Raw genomic sequence first — 20,415 nt, 5'->3', positions numbered from 1 at the left:
ATAATGCATCATTTTTTTCTCATATTTTGAACTTTCTTTTGTTATTTCCTTTTCTTCTTTTTTGCAGACAGGGTCTTTCCCCAGGCCGGTCTCAAACTCTGGGGCTCACTTGATCCTCCTACCTCTGCCTTCCAAAGTGCTGGGACTACTGGCTGAACTTCCTTTTGTTTTGCTTCTTTGACTCTTCCTTTCCCTTTGTCTTCAGCTCTCCGAACAAAACCCTGAGCTATTTAGAAGAGTCATCATGAAGAAATGAATAAATACATTAGAAAATGTTACTTACGTTATGTGTATGACAGAAATTAAGAGCTTGAAGTGTTTGCCATAACACACTTTTGATCACTCCATCAGCAACTCTGAGGGAAAAATAAAAAAGGAAATGAAAACTCATAGGATAGAGTTCCAGAAGCAAGGGTTGGGAATAGAAGTGGAGTGGCCAGGGACTGCCGTGTTCAAGGAACATCATGCAGAGGGATTCCAAAAAAAATTTTAGTGAAAATTGGGCTTTACTATCTTTTTATTATAGTTATGTAATTTCCTTTTGTAATTTGAATTTTTTACATCCACAAATGATACATGCTTATGAAGATTCAAAAAATATAGAAAAGTAAAGGAATAAAATGTGTTGGGTCAAATCTTGCTACCCCAAAATAACAGCTATAACTTCTGGTGGCTGTCTCTTCAGGCAACTCTGTTCCTCTCTCTCCCTGTCTCTCTCTGTACTTTTTTTTTTTTTTTTTTTGGAGACAGGGTCTGGCTCTGTCACCCAGGCTGGAGTGCAGTGGCATGATCTCAGCTCACTGCAACTTCCTCTTTCTGAGTTCAAGACATTAGATTCTCTTGCCTCAGCCTCCCAAGTAGCTGGGATTACAGGCGCGCACCACCATGCCCAGCTAATTTTTGTATTTTTAGTAGAGATGGAGTTTCGCCATGTTGGCCAGGGTGGTCCTGAACTCCCGATCTCAGATGATCCATCTACCTCACCCTCCTAGAGTGCTGGGATTACCGGTGTGAGCCACTATGCCCAGCCAGTATTTACTTTTTAACTTTAATTTTAAAATAAACACATTTGTATGGTTCAAATTTTAAACATATAAAAGTATATACATGAAGTCTGTCTGACACCTGCCTAGCCACCCATTTATTTTCTTCAATTTCACCCCGACCACTTTGAGAAATGTTTTATGCATAGAGGTACAAACACCAACATGTACACATATATTTTAGTGGCTCCAGAGGAGATCATTATATGGCTGTAGCATAATTTACTTAGTCTCCATTGATGAGCAGTTCAGTTCTGCCAATTTTCATTTCTAGAAACTCTTCAATGAATATCTGTAATCATCCATCTTATGATATTTATGCAATTACCTTCTTTTTTTTTTTTTTTTTTTTTTTTGAGACAGAGTCTCGCTCTGTCCCCCAGGCTGGAGTGCAGTGGCCGCATCTCAGCTCACTGCAAGCTCCGCCTCCCGGGTTGATGCCATTCTCCTGCCTCAGCCTCCCGAGTAGCTGGGACTACAGGCGCCTGCCACCTCACCCGGCTAGTTTTTTGTATTTTTTAGTAGAGACGGGGTTTCACCGTATTAGCCAGGCTGGTCTCGATCTCCTGACCTTGTGATCCGCCCGTCTCGGCCTCCCAAAGTGCTGGGATTACAGGCTTGAGCCACCGCGCCCGGCCGCAATTACCTTCTTAAGATAAGTTCTAGAAGTGGGATTTCTGAGACCAGTGGTAGGCACCCATTACATTTTGATCCTGCAGGGATGAAATTCAGGTAGACCTGAGACTTGGTTTTGCAGGAAAAAAAGGTATACTTGGAAGATGGCTCTTCAATTCATCCAATCCATGATGGTGGTAGAGACTCAAGTTATTTTGTAATAGTTTCTTGTCCCTGGTAAGCAGATAGCCCAAAAGGAGGCCAGGGAGAATAAGGATCTCATAAGAATGGGAGGGTGTAAGCTTCTTGTCCCTGGCAGACTCATCACTCTGTATAGAAAATATTGGGAAGTATCATGGGCAGGTGTATTTTCCACTGGGGATTGGGGGTCTGGGAAACTTACTCTGTTTGCGAGTATTCTACTTTATGTAACCATCTCCATGAATTATAGCATTTACATTCTCTGTAACTTTTCTGTTGGTAGCTTTCCATCACTCACATCACTGTCCCATGATGATGCCTTCACATTTACACACTGTTAAACTACCCTTTCTGAGGAAGGTTATACCCATTTTCACTCCCACCAAACATCTGTGCATCAAAGTCCCTGTCTCCTCATTGTCTTGCCAACATTTGGTTTTGCCAATGTTATGTTTGCCAATCTGTGGTTAAAATAAAAAGATGTCTCATTGTGTTTTTTATTTGCATTTCACTAATTTTTAGTGATTATTATTTTTCACACCCTTATTGGATACTGCATTTCTTCTTTTGTGTAATTCCATTTCATGCATTTATTGCTTTTTAAATTGGTCTGTTCACTGCTTTCTTACTGATTTACAAAGACTCAATGTATATCACGGTCTGTTATATATGCTGCAAATATTTTTCTCAGTGTTGTTTGTCTTTCAGCCCTGTTGATGGAGATGTGGCTGTTGTCTGTATATTTTTCAAAAATCTGAAACATAAGGGTTTCTTTTACTAAATGTCAACTATAAGAATTTTCTTAATTAAAAAAATCATATTATGTAATACCCCAAACATATCCATTACTCAGATTTAATATTTTATCATGTTTGGATATTTAAATCATATATTTAGATCACTTTTTAAAAACTGAACATGTGCAGATGTAGCTGACTTTACAGAACAGTGGGAAGGCCTAGGCATGACTCAGTTATAACACTAGCTACAAGATGCCACCATGTGAGGCTGAAGTACATGCAGAGAAAAGCAAGCGATGTACGTGGTATTTTCCTCAGAGCAGTTTCCTGATCTTGTACCACAATTATGGTGGCATGCCCTTGACATCAGTGGTCCAGTGGCAACCCTTTGACTCCAGTTCTCCTCATTATTAATATTGTGAATGTACCTAATTCTCATGATTAAATCCCTTTCCACTTGAAGTGTCTATTTCCAGCACTGAATTCTGATGTAACTGTATTCTCCCCACTTCACCTAGAGTCAAACCTGAAACAACATTATTTATATTTTTAAAATATGAGGCAGGAAGAATAGTATAGCCACTTTGAGCACTGTGAGACAGGTCGCTTGAATTCAAATCCCAGATATGCTGCTTCCTTCCTACTTTATAATCTTTTTTTTTTTTTGAGACAGAGTCTTGCTCTGTCGCCCAGGCTGGAGTGCAGTGGCCCAATCTCAGCTCACTGCAAGCTCTGCCTCCTGGGTTCACACCATTCTCCTGCCTCAGCCTCCTGAGTAGCTGGGACTACAGGTGTCGGCCACCACACCCAGCTAATTTTTTGTATTTTTAGTAGAGATGGTGTTTTACCGTGTTAGCCAGGATGGTCTTGATCTCCTGACCTCGTGATCCACCCTCGGCCTCCCAAAGTGCTGGGATTACAGGTGTGAGCCATCGCGTCTGGCCTCTACTTTATAATCTTGAACATACATTATTTAAGTTCTCTGAACCTTCAGTTTTCCTCATGTGTAATAACAGAATAATATCTCATAAGTTTATGGAGTAATCTATCCCCTCAATGTCTGGTTTTAACACCCACATGGGTTCTGAAGACACAGGTCTGAGATCAGATAAGGCCAGTCGATGGGATTGAGACCCCATACAAAGACGGAAGAGGTGCAGAAGAATAGCGAGAGGCCCCGAGGAGAGAAAGAACTGGGAGCGTGGGGAAGACAGTATGAGGCCAGGGTGGCTGACGCTTGAGTGAAGAAGACGGGAAGATTGGCAGAGACCAGTCCATGGAGGGCCTCAGAGATCTAGATCTCGATAAGAAATTTGGATTTTATGCTAGATTCAAAACCACTGAAAGAAATCAAGCAAGGAAGTGACATAATATGGAGAATGGATTTCTGGGGGGCAACACACGTAGAGAGAAATTAGGAGGCTAATTCAATAACCCAAGTGAGATTTGGACACTTAGATTATGGTGGCAGCAGTGAGAGGAAGGGAAATGGATTTCCATCCTTGGGAGGAACTAGCAAGGGTGGAGCACATGCTCCTACTGACGTGGGAACAGAACGCTGGTCTGGTCGGGATCTAAGAGCCTACAGGTGCAGGAGAGTAAGCACAGGAATTGGGAAATGAGGTAGGGGCTAGGATTCAGAAACTGCAAAGCCCCAATTATTAGCCTAAATAACATGGAATCAAGAATGAAGTAATTTCATAGGAAAGTAATTTCATAGGATATTAAAGATGCCTTTAACATGAAAGAGGATGTTTAAAGGCATCTCACAGGAAGTGTCACATTCGGTTCAGTTAGCTTCCAAGAAGGCAGATTCCGTCAGGGGCAAAACAACATCCCTGATCGTGCAAAGAGAAGATAGTCATCAAAGAGAACCACAAACCACCACTACAGATCGTGCAAAGAGAAGATAACCATCAAAGAGAATGCACATCCACGCGGTGCTCAGTCCAGAAAGATAGAGTGCTGCAGCACTGTTCAGCCACAGGCAGCATTTTTCAAAGCATCTTGGAGCAAAATGAACCTCTGGTGAAATCAAATGATGCTCAGTGTTTAAATATTATATTTTGGGCGAGTGCAAAACCAAATATTTGATTGGTTCAAAAGTAATTGAGGTTCTTGCCGCTAAAAGTAATACTAAAAGTCGTAATGAAGGCCTTAAAGCAAACATGAGACATCACAGTTCAAGTCTGAATGGGTTAACAAGAAAGGGTGACATGATGGGGGAATTCAGACTGAACTGCTCGGAATATGCTCCTTGAATCACTCAGAGGAAGACCTGATGCTGACATCAGAAGTCACGACCTGGAAGTTTGTTATAAGAACTTAATAGGGGAAGCTTGATTTCATTATTACTACCCAAGATGAATTCAGTCCTTCTCAGTAAATCTTTACTATCCTAGAATAAAATCCAGCCTTGTTACTATGGCCTACCAGGCTGTTAATAACATTTTACTTCCATTTCCCTCCCCAACTTTATCTCCTATCACATCCCCAAAGTCACTCCATCCCAGTCCATTATTTCCTGCTGTTCTCTGAACACGCCAGGCTTATTTTATTATTTATTTATTTATTGAGATGGAGTTTCACTCTTGTTGCCCAGGCTAGAGTGCAATGGCACAATCTCAGCTCACCGCCACCTCTGCCTCGCAGGTTCAAGTGATTCTCCTGTCTCAGCCTTCTGAGTAGCTGGGATTACAGGCATGCACCACCGCACCCAGCTAATTTTGTATTTTTAGTAGAGATGGGGTTTCTCCATGTTGGTCAGGCTGGTCTCGAACTCCTGACCTCAGGTGATCTGCCTGCCTCGGCCTTCCAAAAGTGTTGGGATTACAGGTGTGAGCCACTGTGCCTGGCCCCCTAGGCTTATTTATACCTTCTATCAGGCTGTTAATAACATTTTACTTCTATTTCTACTTCTATTTCTATATTCACTTCTTTTTCTACTTCTATTAACAGTTTATTGTTCCTTCTACTCTCTTTTGGTAATGAGTAATTTTCTGTGTTAACTTGACTAGGTTAAGGGATGCCCAGATAGCTGGTAAAACATTATTTCTGCCAGGTGCAGTGACTTGTGCTTGTAATCCCAGCCCTTTGGGAGGCTGAGGCACGAGGATTGCTTGAGCCCAGGTGTTTGAGACCAGCCTGGGCAACATGGCAAGACCCCATCTCTAATCAGTTTAAAAATTAGCCAGACATAATGGTGAGTGTCTGTGGTCCCAGCTGCTCAGGATGCTCAGGCAAGAGGATTGCTTGAGTTCGGGAGTTGGAAGCTGCAGCGAGCCATGTTCAGGCCACTGCAGAGAGTGAGACAAGTGAATGAGACCTTCTCTCAAAAAACAAAAAAACCCAAAACATCATTTGTGGGTGTGTCTGTGAGGGTGTTTCTGCAAGGGATTCAGATTTGAATCAGTAGACTGAGTAAAGAAGACCCACCCACAATGGTGAGGGTAGGCAGACAGGCATCATCAAACCTGCTGGGGGCCTGGATACAACAAAAAGGTAGAGGAAGGGTTGCTTCTGTCTCCTTGAGCTGGGACATCCGTCTTCTCCTGCCCTTGGACATGGAAGCTCCTGGTTCTCAGGCCTTTGGACTTAGAAGCCTTCTGTCCTCTTGGGCCTTAGGACTTGGCCTGAATTAGACCATCGGCTTTCCTGGTTCTCTGGCTTGCAGATGGCAGATTGTGGAACTTTTCTCCCTCCATAATCACACGAGTCAATACCCATAATAAATCTGTTATCAATACCTCTACGTATCGTATTGGTTTTGTTTCTCTGAAGAACCTTGACTAATACACCTCCTGGGCATTCTCTAACTTCACGTTGTGCTTCATTTTTCTTCAAAGACTCATAACTCTTCTTTATTGCTGGACTACATCAGAATGTAAATTGCACAAGGCAAGGACTTTCTCTTGCCCATTATTACAGTCCCAGCACCTAGAACAGGACCTGGTACCTAATAGGAGCTCAATTAATCTTGTTTCTCTGGCACTCCCAGAAATGTTATAAACTAAAACCTTGCGACAAATGTCTTTCTCTTTAAACTAGCTGGAGTGAATTCTGTTGTTGAATCCTGACCAATTCTCTGGCACTCCCAGAAATTTTATAAACTAAAACCTTGAGACAAATGTCTTTCTCTGTAAACTAGCTAGAGTGAATTCTGTTGTTGAGTCCTGACCAATTCAAGACATGGTACCAGAAGTGGATGTGGGAAACAATCCAAGGCTGTGAGAATCTAGGATTGGGTATCTGATGTAATGGGGTCTGAAGGGCAGCATCTAATTACCATTAATGGCGGGGATGCTGGCAGATGGCCACCCAGTAATGAAACAGGTATATATATACATATATATATATATATATTTTTTTTTTTTTTTTTTTTTTTTTTGAGACAGAGTCTCACTCTGTCACTCAGGCTGGAGTGCAGTGGCGTGATCTTGGCTCACTGCAACCTCCGCATCCTGGGTTCAAGCAATTCTCCTGCCTCAGCCACCTGAGTAGGTGGGACTATAGGTGCCTGCCACCACACCTGGCTAATTTTTTGTATTTTAGTAGAAACAGGATTTCACTCTGTTGCCCAGAGTGGTCTTGAACTCCTGACCTCAAGCAATCTGCCTGCCTCGGCCTCCCAGAGTGCTAGGATTACAGGTATGAGCCACTGTGCTTGGCCTGAAAAGGGAATTTAAATAGTCACCTGTGGCCATCTAGAATAAAATGCTTATTCAAGGCAAGGCTTTGGTGAACTAAGTGTGATAGAACAATATGGGGAATATAGGTAATAACAGATATGTGAGGTGGTCTGGCTGCTTCTAATTTCACTGGAGAAATTAAAGAAAAAAAGCACAGGTTCAGAGCTTTAATATCTTGGTTCACGGCACAGTTAGGACATCAGGCATTCTGATATTTACCCTAAAAGAACCCCTTACTTCTTGTTTCTGTAGGACCCACTTTACAGATCCACTGGGACTACCATGAGATTGTTAAAAACTGACACAGACAATAACCCTGCAGGGAACAAGACTGAATTTATGTGAGGGTAATTAGTTTCTCAGTTAATGAGATGAGGAGGAGAAATTGTCCAGGAATTGGAATGTGACACTTGAAAGTATTCATGTAACTAAGAGCACCCTAAGTTCCTCCCAAATTTTTCTTCTTATAGGAAGTAGCCCCCAAACTTGTACAATGAGGCTGCTTCTGCCTTGCTACAGACTCTCAGATCTCACCTGAGGCAGGTGCCTTGTGTGGGGATGTCTACTCTCTTCAAGCCTCCTCTCCCCACCTCCCCTCAGGGTCTCCAAACCTTAACTAAAGTCAGATCTCAGCATGACTCAGGGGCCTATAACAAAGTGAAACAGAGGAAGAGGAGATTTACATAGTGAAAAGAACTACAAAATTTTGCTGATTTATAACGGGGAATGTATGAAGAAATGGATTTCACGGGTGTTGGACCAGAGGGGAAGAAATATGACTTTAGATTGGGCTGATTATAAAAATATGGGCACAACTTATTCGAGATTCTGTTTTTGTTTTTGTTTTTGTTTTTTTCCTTTTTTCTGAGACGGAGTTTTGCTCTGTCACCTAGGTTGGAGTGAAGTGGCATGGTTTCGGCTCACTGCAACCTCTGCCTCCCAGGTTCAAGCAATTCTCCTGTCTCAGCCTCCCGAGTAGCTGGGATTACAGGTGCCTGCCACCATGCCTGGCTAATTTTTTTGTATTTTTAGTAGAGACAGGGTTCCACCATGTTGGCCAGGATGATCTCAAACTCCTGACCTCAAGTGATCCGTCTCCCTCAGCCTCCCAAAGTGCTGGGATTACAGGTGTGAATCACCACACCTGGCTCCAGATTCTGATTTCAGCATACCACCTGGGGCATACAGGAATGATTCTAGTTAGTTGCTGAACTGGTTGACTGAGCCTGGACTAAATGGTTGCCTATGCCAAAGGAAGTTAAGACGCCAGAAATTCATTAATAAAATGAGGGAGAAGGAACTCAGAGACTGGAGGAGACAGAAACGTTGAAGAGAATTTATCATAGACAACATGCTCATCGAGTACCCAACTATGTCTCCCCATAGCATTTAATGGTAACGCTAATCTATGCTTTTCTCCAAATCTGCAGCATTGCTTTCAGTTTTCTATTTTGGTAAAAAGCAACGTGCCAGACACTTCTACTAGGCTCTTCCACCATAACAGCCTTCATTCCTTAGATCAGAGAGCCACCTCACTTCTCTTCCTTTTGTTAGTGTATTTATTTCAGCAACTCACTTAGGAAATGGGAAAATATTCATCAGGATGGATCTGTGGACCCACTGGGGCAACCATGAAATGGATTTGAGTCAAAATTCATTTGCCACCTGACTGTCATTAAGCTCCCCATTCCCCCAAAACTGGTGAACCACAGTGGTTTTCAAGGTCACTGGTCACTGGCTTTACTTTACGGAATCTCGCTCTTGTCGTCCAGGCTGGAGTGCAGTGGTGCAATCTCAGCTCACTGCAACCTCCACCTCCTGGGTTCAAACAATTCTCCCGTCTCAGCCTCCCGAGTAGCTGGGACTACAGGGGCCCACTACCATGCCCAGCTAATTTTTGTATTTTCATACAGATGGGGTTTCACCATGTTGGTCAGGCTGCTCTTGAACTCCTGACCCCAGGTGATCCACCCGCCTCAGCCTCCCAAAGTGCTGGGATTACAGATGTGAGCCACCGTGCCCAGCCAATAATGTATTTATTAATACTCCTGATTCAATGTCATCCTTCCACCAAGCCACACCCATAACCTTATGGTAAATTTCTATGCTCAATTAACTGATAAAGAAATTCAAGTTTAATTTACCAATGTACATCATGTGTTGTCACCAGTCAGAAATGGACAGCTACAGTTTTATAAACCCATTTGGTAGTTGTAACACTATAATAATCTATAATTGTTCCCTTGTAATCTGATTCTTCATCAGACTTTAAACTTCTGTGTTTTTTTTTGGATGGAGTTTTGTTCTTGTTGCCCAGGCTGGAGTGCAATGACGTGACCTCGGCTCACTGCAAGCTCTGCCTCCCAGGTTCAAGCGATTCTCCTGCCTCAGCCTCCCAAGTAGCTGGGATTATAGGCACCCACCACCACACCTGGCTAATTTTTGTATTTTTAGTAGAGACGGGGTTTCACCATGTTGGTCAGGCTGGTCTAGAACTCCAGACCTCAGATGATTCACCTGCCTCGGCCTCCCAAAGTGCTAGGATTACACGTGTGAGCCACTGCACCAGCCAGATTTTAAACTTCTTGATGGCAGGATTATTCTATCATGTGTAGTGCAATAGCAGTTTAGGGAAATCCTCCCTGTTGACAGGAGTGATACTTCCTATCACTATCGCATTTAACTTACTATTGGGCTTTGTAGAAAGAAAAATGAATCTTAGAGAATGAGAATAGATTATCACTTTAATCAGATGATGCCAATTGTAGCCGCTCTTATACATACAGTTTCTCTACTGGAGCAAATCCAACACAGCCTCACTACTTTGGATGCATCTATTGATGTAACAAATGCTTTTTTCTCTATCCAGTAAGTAGAGCAGCTTTCATCTGGCAGGAGAAGCAGTACACTTTCACCACCTTACTTCACTGTGACAAAAACTCCCTTTTTCTTTTTCTTTTCTTTTTTTTTTTTTTCGATGGAGTCTCGCTCTGTTGCCCAGGCTGGAGTGCAGTGGCGCAATCTTGGCTCACTGCAACCTCCACCTCCCATATTGAAGCGATTCTCCTACCTCAGCCTCCTGAGTAGTTGGGACTATAGGGACTATAAGGGCACACCACCACGCCTGGCTCATTTTTTGGTATTTTTAGTAGAGATGTAGTTTTACCATGTTGGCCAGGCTGCTCTTGAACTCCTGACTTCAAATGATCTGCCTGCCTTGGCCTCCCAAAGTGCTGAAATTACAGGTGTGAGCCATTGTGCCCAGCCCAACTCTTTTTTTTTTTTTTTGAGACAGAGTTCCAGTCTGTTGCCCAGGCTGGAGTGCAGTGGTGCAATATTGGCTTACTGCAATCTCTGCCTCCTGGGTTCAAGCGATTCTCCTGCCTCAGCCTCCTAAGTAGTTGGGACTACAGGTGCGTACCACCACACCTGGCTAATTTTGTATTTTTAGTAGAGATGGGGGTTTCACCATGTTGGCCAGGCTGGTCTTGAACTCCTGACCTCAGGTGATCTGCCCTCCTTGGCCTCCCAAAGTGCTGGGATTACAGGCATGAGCCACTGTGCCTGGCCCAATTCTTCTTTATGCTATAATTTAGTCGTTGGGTCCCTTCATTATCTCACCATTCCATGGCTCAATCCACATTCACTACATAGATGATCTTTTTTTTTTTTTTTTTTTTGAGACGGAGTCTCGCTCTGTCGCCCAGTCTGGAGTGCAGTGGTGCAATCTCGGCTCACTGCAAGCTCCACCTCCCGGGTTCACGTCATTCTCCTGCCTCAGCCTCCCGAGTAGCTGGGACTACAGGCGCCCGCCACCAAGCCCGGCTAATTTTTTTGTGTTTTTTAGTAGATACAGGGTTTCACCGTGTTAGCCAGGATGCTCTCGATCTCCTGACCTCGTGATCTGCCCATCTTGGCTTCCCAAAGTGTTGGGATTACAGGCTTGAGCCACCGCGCCCAGCCACATTGATCTTATGCCCACACATCAGTTATTTCTCCTACACGTTTCCCTCAATAAACAATAGTCCAATAGGCTTGGTATGTATACTAGCTGGTTGTTTATCTCTGTTTGGTATTCACTGGACTTAGGCCTTTACAAATACTTTCTTGCCTATTATTTAAGTAGATTTTAGGAAAGGAGTACAAGTAGATGAATGCTTTAAATTAATCATTGTTATCTAGAAGTACCCAGCATTTCATAAAAGAGTAGCATATTCTAGATTGTTCCTATTTGCATTACTACATGTATAATAGATTGAAGTCTCAGGGCTGACCCAAAGCACTACTGAACACTAGCAGTGCTAAGCACATTTGTAAAACTTAAAAGTGCAAAGCGGGATGGTTCAGAGGTCCTTGGCACTGCAAAACATATTCAACAGAGGAGTTGCTTGAACATGCCTTGCTCTTTCTTGTGTCTGTGCATTCTTCCAGGGGTGTCCATCTGGCCAACTCCTCTTCCTTTTCAAAACTCAAATGCTGCCTTCTCTGCAGAATCTCTCTCACTTCCCGGGGTCAACAGATGTTGGAGTTGCTTCTCTTGTGCATCCCTTGCATCAGCATTAACCCAATCAACGTAAGCATTTGTAGTTGTTACTTTCAATATCTGTCTCTTCATTACATTTTAAGCTTCTTGAGGGCAGGATTGTGCCATTATAACTGTATCTTCTGCACCAGTGTAAAATGCTCCATGAAATACTTTTTGAGCAAAAGAATGCTAGGCATGAGGAAGCCATTAAGATCAATGAGACACGAAGTATGCCCTCAAAAAACTTATACTCTAGTGAGAGAGAGTTTGCACATAAAAACATATACAGTAGTAAGTACCAAGTACCATAACAGGGATGAAAATAAAATTCCATAGGGATTCAAAGGAAGGAAGCAATTCCATCCAGATGAAGGAAACTTAGAGATTCTAGGATTTCACATTTTAAAGATTATGATAGGCCAGGTGCAGGGGCTCACGCCTGTAATCCCAGCCCTTTAGGAGGCCGAGGCAGGTGGATCACCTGAGGTCAGGAGTTCGAGACCAGCCTGACCAACATGGCGAAACCCTATCTCTACTAAAAATACAAAAATTAGCCGGGTGTGGTAGTGGGTCCCTGTAGTCCCAGCTATTTGGGAGGCTGGGGTGGGAGGACTGCTTGAGCCCAGGAGGTAGAGGCTGCAGTGAGCCGAGATTGCCCTACTGCACTCCAGCCTGGCGACAGTGTGAGACTGTGTCTCAAAATAAATAAATAAAGATTATGATAAAGACAGTGAAGGTGAAAAAGGCTAGAACCTTCTAGATTAAAATGAGAAGAACATGAGCTAAGTCTACAGACAGGAAAGCTTAGGATACAAGTAGGGAAGAGAAAGATGTTCAGTTCAATCAAACTGGTGTATGCATTGAATGTTTTATAACAGTCTCAGGGCCTTGAACAATACATGAAGTAAGCATAAATTTCTAACTTCATGAAAATGTATGTTAATTTATAAATTAATTTATAGACTGGCTGAACATATCAGTCTTCTAAGTCAACATAAAACATCCTATTTAGTGCAGAATAAAATTGATCTATGAATTAATATACCATTTTAATTGTCTTTATATTTTTATTTTAAAAGTAATATATATATGCATTCACAGAATATTGAGAAAACTCTAATTTTTAATTATACTTAACATTCTAGTATGTTATCTCATTTTTTCATACATCATCCCAGGAACATTTCCTCAGAACATGAACTATTGTTCTGAAGCATGCTCTCTAATGGACTGGCTGCATATTATACTATTGTATGGATGGATATACTAAAATGCCTGTAATCAATTCTTTACTATTGGAAAATTAGGGGAGTCCAATATTTTTGTTATAAATAATGAAGTATTGAATATTCATATGCATAACTTTTTGCCCTGATCTGATTATTTTCTTACTATAAATTTCTCTAAATCGAATCTCTTGATCAAAGGATGAAAAGAGTTAAATTTTTTTCATACATATTGCCAAATTGCCCTCCTAATGGCACTCTCCCCAGCCATGAATGAGGAGGTCTGATTCCCTGACTGTTGATAAGACCAAGTATAATACATTTTGAAAAATCTTTGCCAAATGTAATAGATGAGAAATGGTACCTTGCTAAAAAGTTTTGAATTTCCTTGATTAATAGGGAAGGATAAGCATGTTTTCTTAGGTGTACTGGTCATTTCCTTCTCTCTCTCTCTCTCTTTTTTTTGTTTTTTGAAGACTTCTGTCTTCAGTGACATGGGGTCTTATTCTGTTACCCAGGTTAGAATGCAGTGGCATGATCTCCGCTCACTGCAGCCTCCACTTCTTGAGCTCAAGTGATCTTCCCACCTCAGCCTCCCAACTAGCTGGGACGAGAGGCTAGGTTAATTTGTGTAGTTTTTGTGGAGATGGGTTTCGCCATGTTGGCCAGGCTGGTCTTGAACTCCCGAGCTCAACTGATCCACCTGCCTCAGCCTCCCAAAGGGCTGGGATTACAGGCATGAGCCACTGCACCCAGCCTCCTTCTCTTTTTCAATGATGTGCTTTCCACATTCACTGGAAGGTAAGGTGAGGCTCCTTTTCTGCGTGTGCTTTGTTCAATGATAGGCCACATTTATGAAGGTTTTTTTTTGAATGAATATATTTATTAATTGGATGTCAACCTTTTAAAAAATGTTATTTGTAAAATCTGCATAGGTAGATATAAAATTTATCAACTCTGGCAAATAGTTTACCCAATATCTCATTTCTTTTTTAGTTTCATTTATGGTACTTTTTTGTCAAAGGGAGTCTCTCAAACTACTGTGATTTAATATTTGACAGTTAAAAGTCTCTTTTTTCTCAATTTAGTCTTTTTCAAGTTTCAAAAGAAACCTTTTGGTATTCTGATTAGAATTTTGTTTAATAAATAAACTGTAGAGGCAATATTTTTATAATCATGAATATTTCCATCTAGAAACATATGTTCATTTAAATAAAATCCTTATGTACCTCAGTTTTGTAGCTGTCTTCATGTAGAGTCAGAACAACTCTTTATCTTTATTCCTAAACTTTTGTTGTTGTTAATATTTGAATGGGATCCTTCTCCACTAGCTTTTTTTTTTTTTTTTTTGAGACAGAGTCTCACTCTGTCATCCAGGTGGGAGTGCAGCAGTGTGATCTCAGCTCACTGCAACCTCCGCCTCCTGGGTTCAAGCAATCTTCATACCTCAGCCTCCCGACTAGCTGGTACTACAGGCGCCCGCCACCACACCTAGGTAAGTTTTATATTTTTAGTAGAGACAGGGGTTCACCGTGTTGGCCAGGCTGGTCTCAAACTTGTGAGTTCAAATGATCCACCTGCCTCGGCCTCCCAAAGTGCTGGGATTACAGGCATGAGACACTGCACCCAGCCATTCTCTGTTAGATTTTCTGAAGTGCTGTTTGACACAAAGGCTGTTAGTTTTTGCATGTGGAATTTGTAGTGTTATAGGGGTCACTGTACTGAATTCTATTGGTTTTAATAACTCTTTAGGTGGTTCTCTTAGAGTTTGTAGATCAGTAATATCTTGCAAATAATGACAATTTTATTTCATTTCCAAAAGCTATGTTTTATTTGCTTTTCTTATTACATTACATTGGCTAGAGTTCTCAGAACAACGTTACATTATAGTGGTGACAGCTGACATCCTTGTCTTGTTTCCTCATTTTATTTTTTTTTTTTTTTTTTTTTTTTTTTTTTTGAGACGGAGTCTCGCTCTGTCGCCCAGACTGGAGTGCAGTGGCGCGATCTCGGCTCACTGCAAGCTCCGCCTCCCGGGTTCACGCCATTCTCCTGCCTCAGCCTCCCAAGTAGCTGGGACTACAGGCGCCCGCCACCACGCCCGGCTAATTTCTTTTTGTATTTTTAGTAGAGACGGGGTTTCACCGTGTTAGCCAGGATGGTCTCGATCTCCTGACCTCGTGATCCGCCCGCCTCGGCCTCCCAAAGTGCTGGGATTACAGGCTTGAGCCACCGCGCCCGGCCGCGTTTCCTCATTTTAATGAAAGTTCTTTTAGTTTTACCATTGAGTATAAAATTGGCAGTTGATTTGAAGAGAGGTGTGTGTGCCAATACTTTGGGAAGCAGAGGCAGGTGGATCATGAGGTCAGGAGTTCAAGACCAGCCTGGCCAAGATGGTGAAACCCCATCTCTAGTAAAAATACAAAAATTAGCCAGGTGTGGTGGCAGGCGCCTGTAATCCTAGCTACTTGGGAGGCTGAGGCAGAGAATTGCTTGAACCCAGGAGGTGGAGTTTGCAGTGAGCTGAGATTGTGCCATTGCACTCTAGTCTGGGCAACAGAGTGAGATTCCATCTCAAAAAAAAAAAAAAAAAAAAAAGAAAAGAAAAGAAAAAAGAAACTATTCTTTTAACCCTAGATGCAAGGGATTTTTAAAAAATCATCAGGAAAGGATGTTGAATTTCTCAACATTTCAAACTTTCAAATTTATCAATTATATGTATTTTTTATCCTTTAACTTGTTAGTGAATTACATGAATAGGTTTCCTAGTATCAAACCATGGTTCATTCTTTGAATTCAGATAATCCAATATGCAATTCAGCCTCAAATTCATTTTTATTTTATATCTGCAGTAGGTTTTTCTTCCTAATTATAACTCCTATAGGTAAATCATTGTTTGCCTTTTGAAGACATCCTAACTGAGACTGGACGGGGTAGCCAGATGCATTTTGGTAGAGAGGGGAATTGTGGCTGGGATTTGAAATCTGCCATGGTTAATTCCACAGAAAATGAAACTGAGAACTGGCTGTACGGAATTTCAGTTTCCAGATTACTTACCCATTTGGGTTTCTTTCCAGCTCGTTTAAAAGTGTATGATCACAGTATTCAAAAACTAAATGCGTTTTCCTTTTTCTCCTGAACACCTCGATGAGGTTCACAAGATTTGGATGTTTTAATTGCTGTGAAAGAATTGAAATGCAAAGTTAAGTGATCTGCTACTAGTAAAAGCGTCTCCCCAGACCCCTTAAAGAAACTTAAAGTTGGAAGAAATTTAAGATTCATCCAATGTACCTATAATAAGTGGTAACAAAACTGCTTGAATCTCTCTGGTGATAGCAAGTAAAGTATGTAACTTAAAATACTGCACTAAAACAAAAAACACTTTATGTATTTTATGGAAATTCTATATATTCAAGTCATAAAATAACCTGAGTAGAAAATTGAGGAAATGAAATTATTGAGTAAGGACTATAAAAATCATCAATACCACTCAGCTTACATATTGCCATGGATTTTATGGATTTAAATCCAGTCTGGATTCTAGTGTTGGCTCCCAGTAATACTAGATCTTAACCATCAAATTGGAACAAACTGTCTCTTCTAGAAGTCCCCACAATTAGTCGGTGTTTTAAATTTACTTATTATATTTTCAGCATTGTTCTTTGATTCTGTTGTTCTCTCTTATGCATAGATATTTTGTGTGTTAAATTCTATTCCCAAACTGAAGCATTTTATAACACAGCCTCTGTTTAATATTGTAAACCTAAGGGAAAATGCTGATTAGGTAGGATAGACTATCACTACAGCGATTATGCAATTTTATCCTCCAAACTAGGGTAATGGGTAGAAGCTAGGACTATCCTAGGCAAACCAGCACATATGGTCACTCTGCCTGTAACTAGGGTGACCACATAATTTAGCATACACACCAGGACACTTTTTTTTTTTTCTTCGCTCTATCGCCCAGGCTGAAGTGCAGTGGTGTCATCTCAGCTCACTGCAACCTCTGCCTCCTGGGTCCAAGTGATGCTCATGCCTCGGCCTTTGCAGTAGCTGGGACTACAGGTGCGTGCTACCACGCCTGACTAATTTTCGTATTTTTAGTAGAGACGGGGTTTCACCGTGTTGGACAGGCTGGTCTCAAACTCCTGACCTCAAGTGATCCATCTGCCTCGGCTTTCCAAAGTGCTGGGATTACAGGTGTGAGTCACTGGGCCTGGCCACACCAGGACACTTTGGAAAGGAGATGTGAACCAGGCAGGACACTGGGACAAAAACTATAAAGCAGAACTGTCTTGGGCAAATTAGGATACGTGATCACTCTTATTCTTAACCCATCTTTCCTGTTGTTTTCCCAGTGTAGTAGACAAATCAGCTTTCCACACTGTCTATCATTTACCCAGAAAGATATATAGAGAGAACACAGCATTTTGCATATAGTAGAAGCTCAACGAATAGCAGGCCCAGTAGAAAGTTTTAGGTACAGAGACTTACGATGCATGCCTTTACCTCAGTATCTATTAACATAAGCATGGCTTGACCAAAACAAATGTCACTCTAAAACTGTGTGCCTGCTGCTCAACAGCATGGGAAAAGAGAATCCACTATACATTAAAAATATGCCCAGGCTGAGTGAGGCAGGACGATTGCGTGAGCCTAGGAGTTCGAGATCAGCCTAAGCAACATACTGAGACCCCATCTCTCTAAGGGAAAAAAAAAGAAAAGCTCAAAGCACCAAACCAATTTGTTTTCTATATGCTCCACTGCCTAAAGCAGCAGAAAGGCAAAGAGTGGAGGAGACTAGGTCATCTAAAAAGCCAGTGGCTTCGTGCTGCTGCAAAACCACAGCATGGAAGCAAAGCAGGGTCTCTACTAGGGGAGTAAAAGATTTACAGATGGTACAGCTTGATGCAATGTCCAGGTTAAACCTGGGCCAATCTCCTGTCTTTGTGTAGGTCAGCAATTTATATCTCCTTTGCAAATGAAGTTAACCTAGCCCAGAAAAACAGTAACTTGCCTAAAGAAAAACAGGTAGTAAGGAGAGAGAGGCAAACACAATTTAAATAACAGGACTATGTGAGAAAAGTAAGGTCAATGGATCACAGAAGGAGCTGTTCAGGGCATACATGGACACAACCTACCAAAAGCAGAAGGATGGACATTCTGACATTCTGAGGGCCTTCATCAGAGACCAAGCTGAGTCGTAATCAGGCTACTTTTTACCTTACAGCCTCATTCTCAAGTTGGGGCACTTGTAATGCAGAAGGTATCACCTGAGCATTAACTTGATCTGAAGACTTGGGAGGGAAAGGCTGACAGGTAAAAGCATTATTTTTATTAGAAAGCCACACTGCCTGGTTCAGACCCGCCCTGCAGCTTAGCTCAGTGAGGGTGCCAGAGCTGGCGAGCTGACCAGCGCGCCCTCTGCTGGCTGACAGGTAATAGTGAACTTTTTTTTTTTTTAAATCATGATGGATATGTTCCTGAATACTCTAAGTATCAAGTTGTATTTCAAACAAAACTCTAGTATGTATTAGTTGAGGAAACCTGTGGGAAATCATATTTGAAAATGAGAGATAATATGATAATTATTAGTGATAATTATTATCCCCCCCTTACAAACTGAATTTCTGGGGATTTTCTAAAAACAGACGACATGTCAAAAATGAAGGTTGCCTGTATGTCCTTGAAATCACAGGGTCTTGTTACATAATGTGTAGCCCACAAACCAGCAGCTTCCGCACTCAGAAATGCAGAATCTCGGGCCCACCCCAGACCTCCCAACTCAGAATCTGCATTTCAACAAGGTCCCTGGGGACTCCAACGCATATTAACATTTGAGAAGTGCTGCCCCAGACCTCCGTTTCCTCTGTGGAAAATACAGGTGGTGGATAAGAAGCATTTCTAAGGTCGCTTATAGTTCTAAAAGTGTAAGATTTTTAGCGTAAGAAAAAATTTACATTGAGAACTTAGGAATCTTACATGTCAAATCTTATCAGAGGGAAAACAATTATAACAAAAACCTTGAAGTAAAAAATGTATACGTCACTGGGGGTGATATTCAGTATGTCTAATAACCTGGGGTGCAGTGCAGGCAGGAACCAATGAATGTCAATGCCTACCAGGGCATTGGTGCGGTCCTGTGGGACTGACTCTCTGTGCCAGGAGGTGCTCTTTCAGTTGCTGGTTGGTAGGGGAAGTATTTGGAGGGACATCCAGAGGAGGGCCGAGGTTGGGGGCAAGTGTAAACACTGGGGTGAGTGGACTTAGGATATTTACTAACAAGAATAAAAGTTCTTTTCAATATAACAATCTGTAGCTACATTCATACACATCAGACAAAATCAGAGTGGCCAAAGTCCAAAGTGATAACCAATTTATTACCCAAAAGTGCTGATACAAAGGAATTTAAGTCCAATGGGGAAAAATAACTTTAAAATTCTTTGTAATTTTAGCATGCATATTTCACTCAATACCATGATATTTTACATATATATAAAGTTAACTTACCTTCAACATACGTATTTCTCTTAGTGCTATTTTCTTAACAACAGGATCATCTTCAGATTCCACAAATTTTTTAATAGCTACTACTTGTCCAGAGGTTTTGTTTCTGCATTTGAATACAACCCCATAAGACCCTTCTCCAATCTTAGCTAATTTTTCATACTTCTCCATTACAGCGGAAGTGACTTAAATTAGTGCTGTTATCGATTGACTTGCAGTACAAAGTTACACCTGGAAAATAAGGTAGACTTGCCTTAATCAAGCTATAAAAGACAATGTTCTCACAGTTTATTTACAACAAATTTGCCCAGATGCCAAAGGTTTATTTTCATCAATTAATTGGAAATCCACTTAAAAATATTTGGATATTATTTTCTTAGTTTAGTCCTCTGCAGTTCTTCCACCTATCAAAAGATTTCTTTTTTTTCTTTTTTTTTTTTTTTTTTTTTTTTTTTTTGAGACAGAGTCTGGCTCTGCCGCCCAGGCTGGAGTGCAGTGGCCGGATCTCAGCTCACTGCAAGCTCCGCCTCCCGGGTTCCCGCCATTCTCCTGCCTCAGCCTCCCGAGTAGTTGGGACTACAGGCGCCCGCCACCGCGCCCGGCTAGTTTTTTGTATTTTTTAGCAGAGACGGGGTTTCACCGTGTTAGCCAGGATGGTCTCGATCTCCTGACCTCGTGATCCGCCCGTCTCGGCCTCCCAAAGTGCTGGGATTACAGGCTTGAGCCACCGCGCCCGGCCCAAAAGATTTCATATGCTATTTCTGACAACTGTTCTATGTTGACCTCAGTTGAATTAAAAGAATTTGTGGAAAAGAAACTTATCCCATCTATTGTTTTCATTATCCTCAAATAAATAACCGAAATATGATG

At 41.7% G+C, this 20,415-nt stretch overlaps 1 protein-coding gene across 3 annotated transcripts in view; it reads right to left on the bottom strand.

Annotated features, from left to right (window-relative positions):
* CDKL4 (cyclin dependent kinase like 4) overlaps positions 1–19,867 on the bottom strand; it is a 58,600-nt gene extending 38,733 nt beyond the window's left edge. For all 3 annotated transcript variants that reach the window (XM_015433753.4, XM_045369462.3, XM_074011933.1), the window contains exons 1-3: positions 19,549–19,867; positions 16,096–16,217; positions 284–356 (exon numbers count right to left, since the gene is read on the bottom strand). In XM_015433753.4, coding sequence (XP_015289239.3) covers positions 284–356; positions 16,096–16,217; positions 19,549–19,716 — 363 coding nt within the window. In that variant the 5' untranslated portion in view covers positions 19,717–19,867. The remainder of the gene's footprint in view (positions 1–283; positions 357–16,095; positions 16,218–19,548) is intronic.
* Between the last annotated feature and the right edge of the window lie 548 nt (positions 19,868–20,415).

This window comes from Macaca fascicularis, chromosome 13 (genome assembly GCF_037993035.2).
Source record: "Macaca fascicularis isolate 582-1 chromosome 13, T2T-MFA8v1.1".
Taxonomy (NCBI): Eukaryota; Metazoa; Chordata; class Mammalia; order Primates; family Cercopithecidae; genus Macaca; species Macaca fascicularis.
Note: the sequence above shows the minus strand (reverse complement) of the source record. Positions and strands in the feature narration are given on the sequence as shown.